The following is a 13,765-nucleotide window of genomic DNA, read 5'->3' on the forward strand; positions in this document are numbered from 1 at the left end:
GAGTTGCTATAACAAATTACCATAAAATGGGTGGTTCCTAAACAATAGAAATTTACTTAATGCAATTCTAGAGGCTGGGAAGTCCAAGATCAAGGTGCCAGTAGATTTGGTGTCTAGTAAGGTCTTCCTCTCTGGATCATAGATGGTGTCTTCTCCCTGTGTCTTCATATAGTGGAAGGAGGTAAGAAGTTCCCTGAGTCCTCTCTCACAAGGACACTAATCTCATTCATGAGAATCTACTCTCATGATCTCGTTTCTCCCAAAGGTCCTACCTTCTAATATCATCACCTTGGGGGTTAGGATTTCAACATATACATTTGGGAAGAATACAACATTCAGAACAACTCTTTTTGTTGTGGTGGTGGTGGTTGTTATTTTAGCATTTGTTTTAGGGCATAGATATTTTACTTGTAATAGTTTACTTTCAAGTGTAATTATACCCCTTCACATATAAAATAAGAACTTTACAGTATTTAACCACTCCTGCCATCTCCTTTGTAACAGCTTTGTTGTATATTTTTATTACTCTTAAACAAATAATTATCTTTCACATAGATTTAAATTATTGAAATCACTATGTAGTCACTTCTGGTGCTGTTCATTCTTTTGTCTAGAATCACATTTCAATCTGGTATTTTTTTCCCTTCTGATTGATGGGCTTCATTTATCATTTCTTTTAGTGCAAGTTTAATCATGAATGGTTCTTTCAGTGTTGATATGTCTGAAATAACTTTATTTCACATTCCTTTTCAAAATATGTATTCCCTGGGTAAAGAATCCTAGGTGACAGTTATTCTGTTTCAGTGTTTTGATGCTGTTGCTCTGCTGTATCTTGACTTGCAATGTTTTTGAGGAGAAGCTAAATGAACAATGATGTTACATGAAATAAAATGTTATTATTTTTCTTATTCCTCTGTATACAAAGTGTTTGTGTTTTGACTGCTTAAGGTTTTTATTTATCACTTGCTTTGTGAAATTGTGTTTGTTTTTATTTTGTTTTGTTTTGTTTTCTCTCCACTTTTGTTTGGGGTTCAGGGCTACATGTGCCGGTTTGTTACATGGGTAATTTGAGTATCACTGAAGTTTGGTATACAAGTGATCCCATCACCCAGGTAGTGAACATAGCACCCAATATGTAGCTTTTCAACCCTTGCACCTTGCTCTCTCTTCTCCTCTAGTGTACCCCAGTGCCCAGTGTCTATCATTCCCACCCATCTTTATGTCTATTTGAACACAATCTTTAGTTCTCACTTATAAGTGACAACATGTATTATTTGATTTCCTGTTCCTGTGTTAATATGCTTAGGATAATGGCCTTCAGCTGCATCCACATTACTGCAAAAGACATGATTTTCTTCTTTTTATGGCTATACAATATTCCACATATATATAGAATATTTCATATAGTATTCCCTATATATTGTATTAGCCATGTAGTATTCCACATTGTAATTCAAAGTGCTATATATATTTGTACATTCCATATATAGTCTGTATATATATATAGATATATATTTGTACATATATATAGCACATTGGATTACAATGTGTCTTCAGTTAGTTTTCTACATATTGTTTGTACCGGGGATTGTTTAATCTTCTTGAATCTGAGGGTTTTTAATTTTTAACAATTGGAAAACTTTCACCTATAATTTATTTAAATAATTTTAATGGCCCTCTTCTTTGAGGAGTTTAATTACATGTATATTTGGCTTCTTGAAGTTGTTCAGCTTATTGTTCTCTGTTTTTAAAAAAATATTTTGATTCTCTGTGTTTCATTTGGGATATTTTCTATTGGTATGTCTACAGGTTCACTTGTTTTTTTTCTTCTATGATGTCTAATCTGCTATGAATACAATCCCACGTAATTTTCATCTTTTACATTGTACATCTCTCTGTGGAAATTCAATATTTTGTAGTGTCCTCTGTTCCTACTTACCTTTTTGAAAATAAGACATGCACTTATAAAACTTGTAATGCCCTTGTTTGATAATTCTAACACCCATGTCAGTTCTTGGTTAGTTTCAATTGATTGGTTATTCTGTTCATTAAGGATCATGATTTCCTGATTCTTTGTATGCCTGACAATTATTCAATGTATCCCACATATTACCAATTGTGCCTTGGTGTTTGCTGGATAATTTTGTATTTTATGAATACTATTAAGCTTTGTTGTGGGATACAATTAGTTGAAAACAATTTAATCCTTTTAGATACTACTTTTATTATTTATCAGGTGAGTCCAGGTCAGTAATTGGTCTAAGGCTGGTTATTTTCTTATACTGGAATAAGATCTTGAATACTGTACATATAGCCTCAGGAATTATGAGTTTTTCTAGTCTGTATGTAATAAATTGTTACAATCCCTGCCTTTATTTGAGTGCTGGACACTCCTCTTTATTTTTAGGATGATTGTTTCTTCAATTATGTGTGGTTTCATTTTGCATATTCTCATCAGTCACCTCTTGAATAATTAAGAATTATTATTTGCAAAGATACAATGTCCATTGTGCAGATCTCTTATCTTTGGTACTCTGTCCTGCAAACCCTGGCTACCAGCAGACTCTCAACTGTCTTTTAAACTCAGGAATTCTGAGCTTCACTTGGGTTTGCCCTTCATGCAGTCCGGTCTGGTTAGTCTCATAAGACAGAAAAGGGAAGATACCACAGGATTCAACTGCTTTGTTTTCTGTCTCTCAGGGGGAACTCTCCTTAGTTGTCTGACATCTGTGTCATGAAAGCTACTGTTTCATGTATTTTGTCTTTCATTTTCTTTTTCTTATTTAAATGGGAAGTTAAAATCTCATCTCAATTACTCCATATTATTTGGTAGCAGAAGAGAATATTCAGGATATATTTAGGTGAGCTCTGTAAATATTTTTTCATTCTTTTCCTTTATCATTAATCTTCATCTTTAAGTCTCTTACCTCTAGATTGATACAAAGATTTTTTTTTAATTCAAAGTTCTGAACACTTCATATCCCCTAAATCTTCCCACCCCAGTCAATGCCTCTGTTCACTTCTGAGTGTATCATAATTAACCCTCCACAGGACTTTCAACTTTCCATTCGTAGTATTCTGCAACCTCTAACTTGTGCAGCAGTCATAGCTATCCATTACCCAAAGATAGATCAGAACACTTGTTAGCTAAAAATCCCACAGTGGCTTATTTATCAAGATAAAATGCAAGATTTATAAAAGCCTGTATAGTTTTACTTGGTTGAGTTCTACATTACAAATCTTCAACGTATCTTCTATTTCTTAATTTTATTTTATGGTCCAATCACGTTTTGACTGTTGCTTTTCAAAATAAAAGTCATATTATTTTTTAAAAACTGCTATGCTAATAGTTCTCTCACCCTGGAATAGCCTTCCCATAAATATTCACACAGTCTACTTACTCAGTTGTTCAGGTGTTTGTTTAAATATTATCTCGTCAGAGGAATCCCATGAAAGTCTCAATTAAAAAATTAATTACTGTCCTGGCTACTTGCTTTATTTAAAGTAATGGCAAAAACCACAGTTACTTTTGCACCAACCTAATATATTCATTTTACTCAATACTGTCAATCATACAAAATAACTCACTTGTCATTCCACTCATTTTCTATTGGCTTCATAAAGAGAGAAATGTTGGGCCAGGTGCAGTGGCTCACTCCTGTAATCCCAGCACTTTGGGAGGCCGAAGCGGGCAGATCACGAAGTCAGGAGATGGAGACCATCCTGGCCAACATGGTGAAACCCCGTCTCTACTAAAAATACAAAAATTAGCTGGGAGTGGTGGCACGTGCCTGTAATCTCAGCTACTTGGGAGGCTGAGGCAGGAGAATCGCTTGAACCCGGGAGGTGGAGGTTGCAGTGAGCCGAGATCGTGCCACTGCACTCCAGCCTGGCGATATAGCGAGACTCCGTCTCAAAAAATAAAAATAAAAAAATAAAAATAAACAAAGAGAAATGTTGGTTAACTTGACAATATATGTTTACTGATCATACGAATCTATTTATACATCTGCCTTTCAGTGTACTAGGCACTCCAAATAAAATACTGATAAAATATACAGTCCCTAGCTTTAATTTTAAAAAGTTAATGGGAAACAATTTCTATGTGAGAACACATAGGAAAGGCACCTAAGCTGAACTTAAAACTGAATATTGATTAATAGTTAAAGTATGAGTAAGAATTAGACATCTGTTAGTGATAGATTTTTATTTAAAGGTAATTAATAAAATCATCTATTTCTGTGCTTATCACACACTGATTCTTGCTCATCACATGGAGGCAACAATACAAATGTAAAGCAATATAGTTTGAGTATCTATTTGTTATTGCATAATTTATTGTTATCATAACCTACAATGAATTTTAAATAGATGATTTGCACATATTTTCCAGGTTCTACGTAGAGCATTTTTTATCTCTTTATTCCTCAAACTGTAGATCATTGGATTCAACGTAGGTATTATCAAAGTATAAAATAAAGAGGCCATTTTGTCAATATCAAGTGAATGACTGGAGTTGGGGTGAACATTCATAAAGAAGAGGGTGCCATAAAATACAGTTATCACTGTCAGGTGAGATCCACAGGTGGAGAAGGCCTTGTACCTGCCTTCTGCAGAATTCATCCTGAGGACGGCGACAAGGATCAGAATGTAAGACACAAGGACTATCAGAAGAGATGAAATCAAATTAAAAGCTGAAAAGATTAAAATTATCAATTTAATGTCTTCTGTGTCTGAACAGAGCAAAGATATCAATGGCAGACTATCACAGTAGAAATGCTTGATGATGTTATAGCCACAAAATGATGAGGTAAACATTTTTGTGACTGTCAGCAAAGTCAAAAAGACACTGTAGAGATAAGGTATTGCCACTAGAATTTGACATGCCCTTTGTGACATGATGATCATATAGAGCAGAGGGTTACAAATGGCCACATAGCAGTCATAGGCCATTGCTGACAGAATGAAAATTTCACTACTGATAAATATACTGAAGAAAGTGAGTTGGGTAGCACACCAATTATAAGAGATTATATGTTGATCTACAACAAAGTTTACTAGCATTTTGGGTCCCACTGCTGTTGAATAACCAAGATCAGTGAAAGCCAGATGCCTTAGGAAAAAGTACATGGGTGTTTGAAGCCTAGAATCTATCTTTGTGAGGATGATCAAGCCTAAGTTACCCACCACTGACAACATGTATACAATGAGGGAGAACCCAAATAATGGAGCCTGCAGCTCAGAGATGTCCGTGATTCCCATTAGAATGAATTCATTCACTACTGTCAGATTGTGTTTGTCCATTCAAGTCATTTAGGGAACCTATACTGGGAATAAATATAAAAATAATTATTAACTTCTAAGAAATATGACAAAAATATGTATATGTATATATACATGTGTATATATACAAGTGTATATGTGTGTGTATATATATACAGAAGTATATATATGTGTATATATGTATATATGTGTATAAACATACATATACATAAACATAAATATGGAGAAAATTATATGTACATAATTATTTTATATGTATATATAAAAACATAATTTCATATCTCCAACTTTAGTATTTTTCCATAAATCTTGAAGGTTGAGCAAATGAAACTTTCTTTTCTGTAAATTGATAATATCATCACACACAGTATACAATTATTTAATTGTCCCTTAAGAATATTTTAACACAGTGCATTAAAATAATGGGATATAAGCTAAGATCAAAAAAGTAACTGAAAAAAACAGTGTAAACACCACCAAATATGTTTACTTTCAATGGGGGGAAATTTGTTCAGAACGTGGTATTCATACCGTGCCAACAATTTGTCTCACATACTTGTTAGCTGCAAAACAAATGCCATAACTTTAAAACATTCTAACTACTAGAATCATAACCCAAGATTTAACTTAGCATCAGTAATAATGAACCAACTTGATAAGACAAACTATGGGTTGCACAGAATCTTAAGTATTTGTAACAAAGGTTTTTATCCTGAATATAAACAATACTTTAGATATTACTTCCTGCTTGTGGGTAACACAAGCAATAGAGAAACATGGCAATGACAGTGGAAATAATGTCAAGATATTTAAAGAAATAAAGGCTTGATATTAAAGAGAAATTAATGTCATTAAGAGAGACATTAACATTATTAATATGATTAACATTATGAAAACCTACTGAAGAAATCCTATGTGGATGCATAGACCCAGAAAGAGAGAGAGAAGGTAAGAAAGGATAAGAGAGAGAAAAAGAGAAAAACAGAATAAGAGAGAGAAAGAGAGGGAGAGATCACATTTTTTATTTGTTTTACCTGAATGGCCCAGGCAACAGATATTCACTATTCAGATTAAGTTAAATGTAGACCACTTAGAAAATTTGTAGAATCCATTTATTGTAATTATTATGTAAAAAATACACTTATTTTTATTTCTTCAATTATATATATATATATATCACTCCTTGTAATAAATACATTTGAGTTGACAATGTTGTATGACATAGATATTATTATTTATATAATACCTATCATAGATAGATATCACTTTTTGGTAGAGTAGGAAACTCTAAAACCGTATATCTCTATTAAAGCAACAAAATTAAGATAACAAAACTATCGGAATCTACATTTTTAAGATTATTAAAATCTAGATTTTGGTTGATATTGTTGTCATGTTTCAACTCGTCTGCCTACCAGGCCCATTCCTCAGCACTGTGGCAGCCATGAAGATGGTGACCCACATCATGGTGTGGCTGCCTGGTGACCGAGGGAGCAAAATAAGCCTTGCTCTGCAGGAATTGTAGTTGTGTTTTAACCCATCCAGTGGTTCCATGAAGGATCCACTCAGGGATTGGAGCTGGAGTAGTCTCCTGATAGGACTTTGTTGAAACTATTTAAAGGCAAATATCCTAACTGCAGTTGCATGGGGAAAGGAAATAACAGACAAGTCAAACAGCATATAGATCAAAAAGCCCAAAAAACAAGAGGCTAAGCAAGGAGATAAATGGGTGAATAAAAGCTTTGAAAAGCTTCAGAGAATTTGAGAGCTAAACATGTCTAGGTCTACAAAATTGCTCAGAAAAAATCTGATAAGACCCTAAGACTTCAACTCTGGCTGAACTTTAGGCTCCACTCATGTTTCAACTTCAAAAGCAGGAAGTGAAGGCTAAGGCAAGTTTTTAAATGGTTGGCTAAGAGTTTAAGGACTATCCCAAACAGAGTCAGTGTTAAAAAATATGAGAAATTTTTTTCTTTCTCTTTTTAAAAATTTTTGCTCTAGAAATTTAGTGATACCTCTGGAAAATCACTGGCAGGCAAATTGACAGAATAGACTTTACTAAACATACATAACAAAGAATTTTCTTTAAGAAAAAAATTAGAAAAGTAAATTTAGGAAAAAATAATTTCTAAAAACAATTTAGAAAAAAAAATCAAAACTATGGTCCACAACAACAAGGCAAACCCTGTAGAGGAAATAATACATGATTTCTGAAGAAACCTCATTAAAATACTCAAAAAGTTAAACTTTAAATGAAAAATAAATAGGTAAGCCAAGACACAAGAAAATATGTTTTATTCAGAAAAGGATTTAAAAAAATGGATAGAAACTATCTTGAGGAAGCCCAGAAACTGGAGTTACTAGACAAGGACTTTAACTGACTTATCAGCATAAGAATAATGAGAGTTCTGGAAGGAAAGAAGGGAAAGAGAAAGAAAGAACACTTGGAGAAATCATGACAAAAAATTCACAAATTTGATGAAAGATATGAATATATACATCCAAAGAAGCTTAATAAACCCAACAGAGGATAGATTCAAAGGGACTGACAGTGCAACATATTTCAATCAAAGGGTTGAAAGCACTTTGAATCTTAATGGTAGCAAGAAAGAGGTGGCTTATCATGTAAAAGGTATTCTTAATAATATTAATAGGTAACTGTTCATAAGAAACTATGAAAGCCTGAAGGTAGTGGGATATATACTAAAGTGCTAAGAAAAATAAATCTACTAACGATTGTATATCTGGCAAAACAATTCTTCAAAATTGAAGCTGAAATAAAGACACAAACAAAAGTTGAAGGAGTTTGTCACTAGCAAACATGCCCTGCAATCAACAATATAAAAAGTGTTTTAGGATGAAATAAAAGGACAAACCAGACACCAACTAGAAGCCATACAGAGAAATTAAAAAAAAAAAAAAACAGTAAAAGTAACTAAACAGATAAATAAACAGGTGGTATAAAATCTAGTGTTACTGATTTGGGAGTTCCTAACTCCTCATTATTTTGCCCTTTTATATGATTTAAATATAAATTCATAAGATAACAATTACAAATTTTTATTAATTTGTGCACAATTTATAAATATGCAATGTGTGAAATAGATAATTTGATAGTAGAGCTGCCTAAAAATTTTTAGGTACTATTGATCTTCAGTAGGCATTATTCAAATTAGGTTATTATAAATTTAGGAGTTCAAAAATTCAGAAGATAATATGAGAACAGAATCAAATAGTACAGTTTTGTGAGGTTGTATGTTTCCAGGGGGTTCGTTGCACAGTAGGGTGACTACAGTTAACAGTAAGATTTCACAAGGGATTTCAAAAGAAAGCATTGTTATCACAGAAGATGACAGCTCCATGTATGTTATTGCCCCTCCAGATGTTCTAGTGGGAAAAGACATGGTTGAAGACAGTGATATTGATGATCCTGACCTTGTGTGGGTCTAGGCTAATGTGTGTGTGTGTCTTCATTTTCGCATGAAAAGTAAAAAAAAAAAAATCAAACATGTTAAAAATAGGAAAAAAAGCATATAGACTCAGGATATTAAAAAAATTTTGTACAGCTATACAATGTGTGTTTAAAGCTAAGTTATTATAAAAGAGTCAAGAAGTTTAAAACATTTAAAAGGTTATAAAGTTAAAAACTTACAGTAAGCTAAGGTAATTATTAAGGAAATAAAAATAATTTTTACAAATTTAGTGTGGTCTAAGAATATAGTGTTTATAAAGTTTGCACTATTCTACAGTAATGTACTAGGCCTTCACATTCACTCACCTCTCACTCACTGACTCACCCAGAGCTACTTCCACTCCTGCAAGCTCCATTTTTTAGTAAGTGTACTGTACAGATATACTATTTTTAATATTTTATACCATATGTTTACTGTACCTTTTCTCTGTTTAGATACATTGAGATACAGAAATAATTACCATTGTGTTACAGTTGCCTACAGAATTCAGTACAGTTACATGGTGTACAGGTTTGTAGGAGCAAGAGGCTATACCACATAGCCTGTGTGTATTGTAGGCTATACAACCTGGGTTTATGTGAGTACAGTGTATGATATCTTGCAAAAAACAAATCATATAACGACACATTTCTCAGAATATATTACTATCATTAAGCCACCCATGACTGTATTTCAATTTCTAACCTGGCACCTTTATTCCTATGACTCTGTCTTAGAGCAGAGGTTTTCTCCAGGTGCCTATGCCGAGACCCTCTATGAGAAGAGGAAGGGGAAGTTTTAAGGATAATTTTCTCCACTATTCATTATTTTCCAGACCTCATCGTCACTCTTTTAATTTCCCCTCCCTGTATACACACACCTCAATGTCCATAAAACTGCCAGTGCCTATTTTTCTGGGACTCCCTCAGAAGTGAGACAATCTCCATGTCTTTACTGATCCACTGGATGCTAGACCAATGTGCCAATTCCATGAAAGAAAAGAATCAGGAGGAGTTGGTGCTTTCTCAGGTCTTAAAATCTTGCTTATGTCATTGCAGTAACTGATTAACTCTTTCATTTATGGCTTATTGCCTTAATTAGCTGCGCCAACACCTAGCAGTACAGTTCTCTTTCTCCAAACTCAGCTGAGTTCCTGACAGTTTTCTTAGTTATGACACCAGAAGCACAAGCAACAAAAGTAGAAAACATTGATAAATTGGACTTTATCAAAATTGTAAAAAGAAACAAGATTGTGTATATCAAAGGGCATTATCAAAGAATAAAAATACAACCTCTATAACTTTAAAAAATTATAATCATATATCTAGTAAGAGTATAGTATCTAGAATGGATTCTTACAATTCAACAACAAAAGATAAGCAAGTCAATTCAAAAATGCACAAAGGAAAAATATTCTGTATTCATGAACTGGAAGAATCAATATTGTTAAAGTGTTAATACTACCCAAAGTGATCTACAGAGTTAATATGATTTTTATCAAAATTGTGGTGTCACTTTTTATAGAAATAACCAAAAAATCCCAAAATTTATATGGAACTACATATAAAAAATCCTGCATAGCTCAGGCAATGTTGAGCAAAAGAATAAAGCTGAGAGCAACACACTGCTAAATTCTAAACTGTATTACAAAGCTTTGGTGATGAAAACAGCATGGTACTAACAAATAGACCAAATCAACCAATGGAACAGAGATTCTAGAGTTGAGTACCCAGTGGAAAAAAACAGTCTCTTCAACAAAGTGTGTTAGGAAAACTTAACATTCATATGCAGATGAATAAAATTGGACCCTTGTTTCACACTATATGCAAAATCCAGCTCAAAATGGATTAAAACTTAACTGTAAGACCCGAAACTATAAGAATCCTAGAAGAAAACATAGAGGAAATCTCTATGATATTGCTTTGTGCAGTGATTGCTTGGATAAGACCCTGGAAGCTCAGGCAATAAAAGCAAAAATATACAAGTGGGAATGCATGAAAATAAAAAGCTTCTGTATGTGAAAGGAAACAATTACCAGAGTCAAGAGACAAGCTACAGATGAAGAGAGAATATTTGTATCCATGCATCTGATAATGGGTTAATATCTAAAATAGATAAGAAACTCAAACTCAATAGCTATATATATATATATATATGTAGGCAAAGGATCTGAACAGACATTTCTCAAAAAAAGAAGAAAGAGTTACAAATGATCTGGAGGTATGTGAAAAAAGAATGTTCTAAATCATTAATTATTATGGAAATGCAAGTTAAAAATGAGATATCAGTCCACACCTGTCAGACTATTGTAAAAATGATGAAAGATAATAAGTGTTGGCAAAGATGTGGAGAAAAGAAAACCCTGTCACACTGTTGGTGGAAATGTACATTTGTACAGCCATTATAAAAAAACTGTAGGAAGGTTCCTCAAAAATAAATATAGAAGAGATAGAATTACCATATGACCTGGCAATCCCACTTCTGGATATATAGCCAAAGGATTTAAAATCTGGGTATATATCCAAAGGATTTGAAATCTCATGTTTATTGCAGCACAATTCACAATAGCCAAGATATGGAAACAACCTGTTTCCATCAACAGGTGAAAGGATAAAGAGAATGTGGTATGTATAAACAATGGGATCCTATGCAACCTTTAAAAAGAAGGAAATTCTGTCATTTCCAACAACATGAATGAATCTGGAGGATGTTATGCTAAGTAAATAAGCTAGACAAAGGAAGACAAAAACTGTTTGATGTATTTATATATGGAATCTAAAACAATAGAACTCAGAAGCAGAGAGTAGAATGGCAGTTACCAACCTGGGGAAGGAAAAAATGGGGAGATACTGGTGAAAGTGTACAAAGTTTCAATTAGAGAGGAGAAGTAAGTTTTGCTGAGATCTGGTGAATAGCATGGTGACTGTTGATAATACTGCATTGCATATTTCAAAATTGCTAAAACACTACATTTCAAATATTCTCACCACACAAAATAAAAAACATTTGAAGTGATGGGTACGTTAATTAGCTTGATTTAATTATTCAGCATTGGATACATAAATAATAATAAACTAACTTTGTACCCAATGAATATATACAACTTTAATATGTCAATTTATAATAAAATATATGAAACTGGGCAAAGAAATTGAACAGACATTTCTCATTGAAGATCTGAAGATATACAAATGGCCACCAAGCACATGAAAAGATGTTCAATACCATTTCTCATTAAGGAAATACAATCAAAATCTCCGTAAGGAGATACTCCTTGGTAACCACTAGGATGGCTGTAATAAAAAATAAATAAAAAGGAAAATTAAAAATACTGGCAAGAATGTGGAGAGATTTGTACTTTCATACATTGCCTTTGGGAATGTAAAATGACACACCTATTAAGAAAAGAGTTTGACAATCACTCATTAAGTTACACATAGAATTATCATTATGAAACATATGTAAGTTCACAGCAGCATTCACAATAGCCAAAGATTGAAATAACCCAACTGTCCATCTACTGATAAATAAACAATTGTGGTATATCCATTCAATGGAGTATTAATCAGTCATAAAAAGAATGAAGTATTGATACATTCTAAATATAGATAAGCCTTGAAACCATTATGATAAATAAAAACTGTCAGGAGTATTGTATAATTAAATTTACATAAAATTTCCAGAATATTAAAGCTCATCCACATAGGTAAAAAGCAGATTGTTTCCAGGGCTAGAAGGTAGGGCAGAAGGTATAGCAATTGCTTAATGGGTACAAGAGTTTCCTTTCAGAGTAACAAAAATATTTTTTAACTAGATAGTGGTAATGGTTATACAATATTTTGAATGCATTAAATGGCACTAACTTGTAAACTTTTAAATGTTGAATTTATATTATGTAAATTTATGTGACATTTATTTTACTCCAATAAAAAATGATTTCACATTAGGACTATTTTGCTTTCATTTACCTTTATGTTACTCATCTTGATAACAAACATGTTATTATTTAATTATAACTAAATTTTGATACATGCTGTTTTATGTAAATTGGATTTCAATTTATAAAAGATAATTGAGTAATGTTTATTGTGACTACATACTACTGTTCACTACTTCCTTGAGTAACGCATTTTTGAACAGCGAATTCATGTTTTTCATTTAATAAAAGAAAATTGCTTGGCCATTGTGAAATTACAGCAGCATCAGCATTCTTTGAATCACACTTACCCTGCAAATAAAAACATATATTTCTATGGGAACTTTACAATAGTAATAAGCAATCTAAAATTATCTCACATTAATGATGACTTATAAAACAATGGTTTTTTAAATATAATTTCCTACCCACTATAGACTAACATTCTTGGCTTATTCAGGAAAACTGAATTAATTTTCTGGAGGCAATGCTTTTTATGTATATACTAATGGATATGAAAAGTAGTAGTATGACCCATGTTTGGCTGCATAAGTGAGAGGTTGCAAATGTGTTCTTTTCTACATCTATGCTAGTAAATACTAGTTTCCCTATGTATGAGAAAACACATGAGCTATTTCTTTAACTTATCTTTAGAGTTCCATGTAAAGCACTAAACTCGTTTTACTTGATTTTATTTACATTTTCATGAGTTTATGTGACTATTGAAAATGACCTAGTTCTGGATATTTAAACATTTTTTTTCAAGAAAATTTCATTTTGTTAGACTCTCTAAACATATAAAAAATCACACTGGACATATCTTAGCCTTGGAGCTTCACTATGAAACTAGACCGGGTATAGAGATTAGAGAAGCTAGCTCATTCCCTGGCCCTGCCACCCTCCCCACTCCACAAATAACGACCTTCAACACTAAAATAGTTAACAGTAAATGTATTACGCAACGACAGACCAAGAAAATATGCATTTGTATACATTTGTTTAAACATCAAAGTGAATTTCGAGTGGGAAAAAATAGTTTTAGAAATAGCCAATAAATAAATAAGGAATGGAAAAGACACCTTAATTTTAAGCAAAATATATATTCCTGCTTTGT

The 13,765-nt window shown here is 32.7% G+C and overlaps 1 protein-coding gene across 1 annotated transcript; it reads right to left on the reverse strand.

Moving 5' to 3' along the window:
• Window positions 1-4,344: 4,344 nt before the first annotated feature.
• Window positions 4,345-5,304, reverse strand: LOC466551 (olfactory receptor 8K3-like). Its single transcript, XM_521950.1, has one exon. The coding sequence runs from the start codon at window positions 5,302-5,304 to the stop codon at window positions 4,345-4,347; it is 960 nt and encodes a 319-aa protein (XP_521950.1).
• Between the last annotated feature and the right edge of the window lie 8,461 nt (window positions 5,305-13,765).

This window comes from Pan troglodytes, chromosome 9 (genome assembly GCF_028858775.2).
Source record: "Pan troglodytes isolate AG18354 chromosome 9, NHGRI_mPanTro3-v2.0_pri, whole genome shotgun sequence".
NCBI classification, from domain to species: domain Eukaryota; kingdom Metazoa; phylum Chordata; class Mammalia; order Primates; family Hominidae; genus Pan; species Pan troglodytes.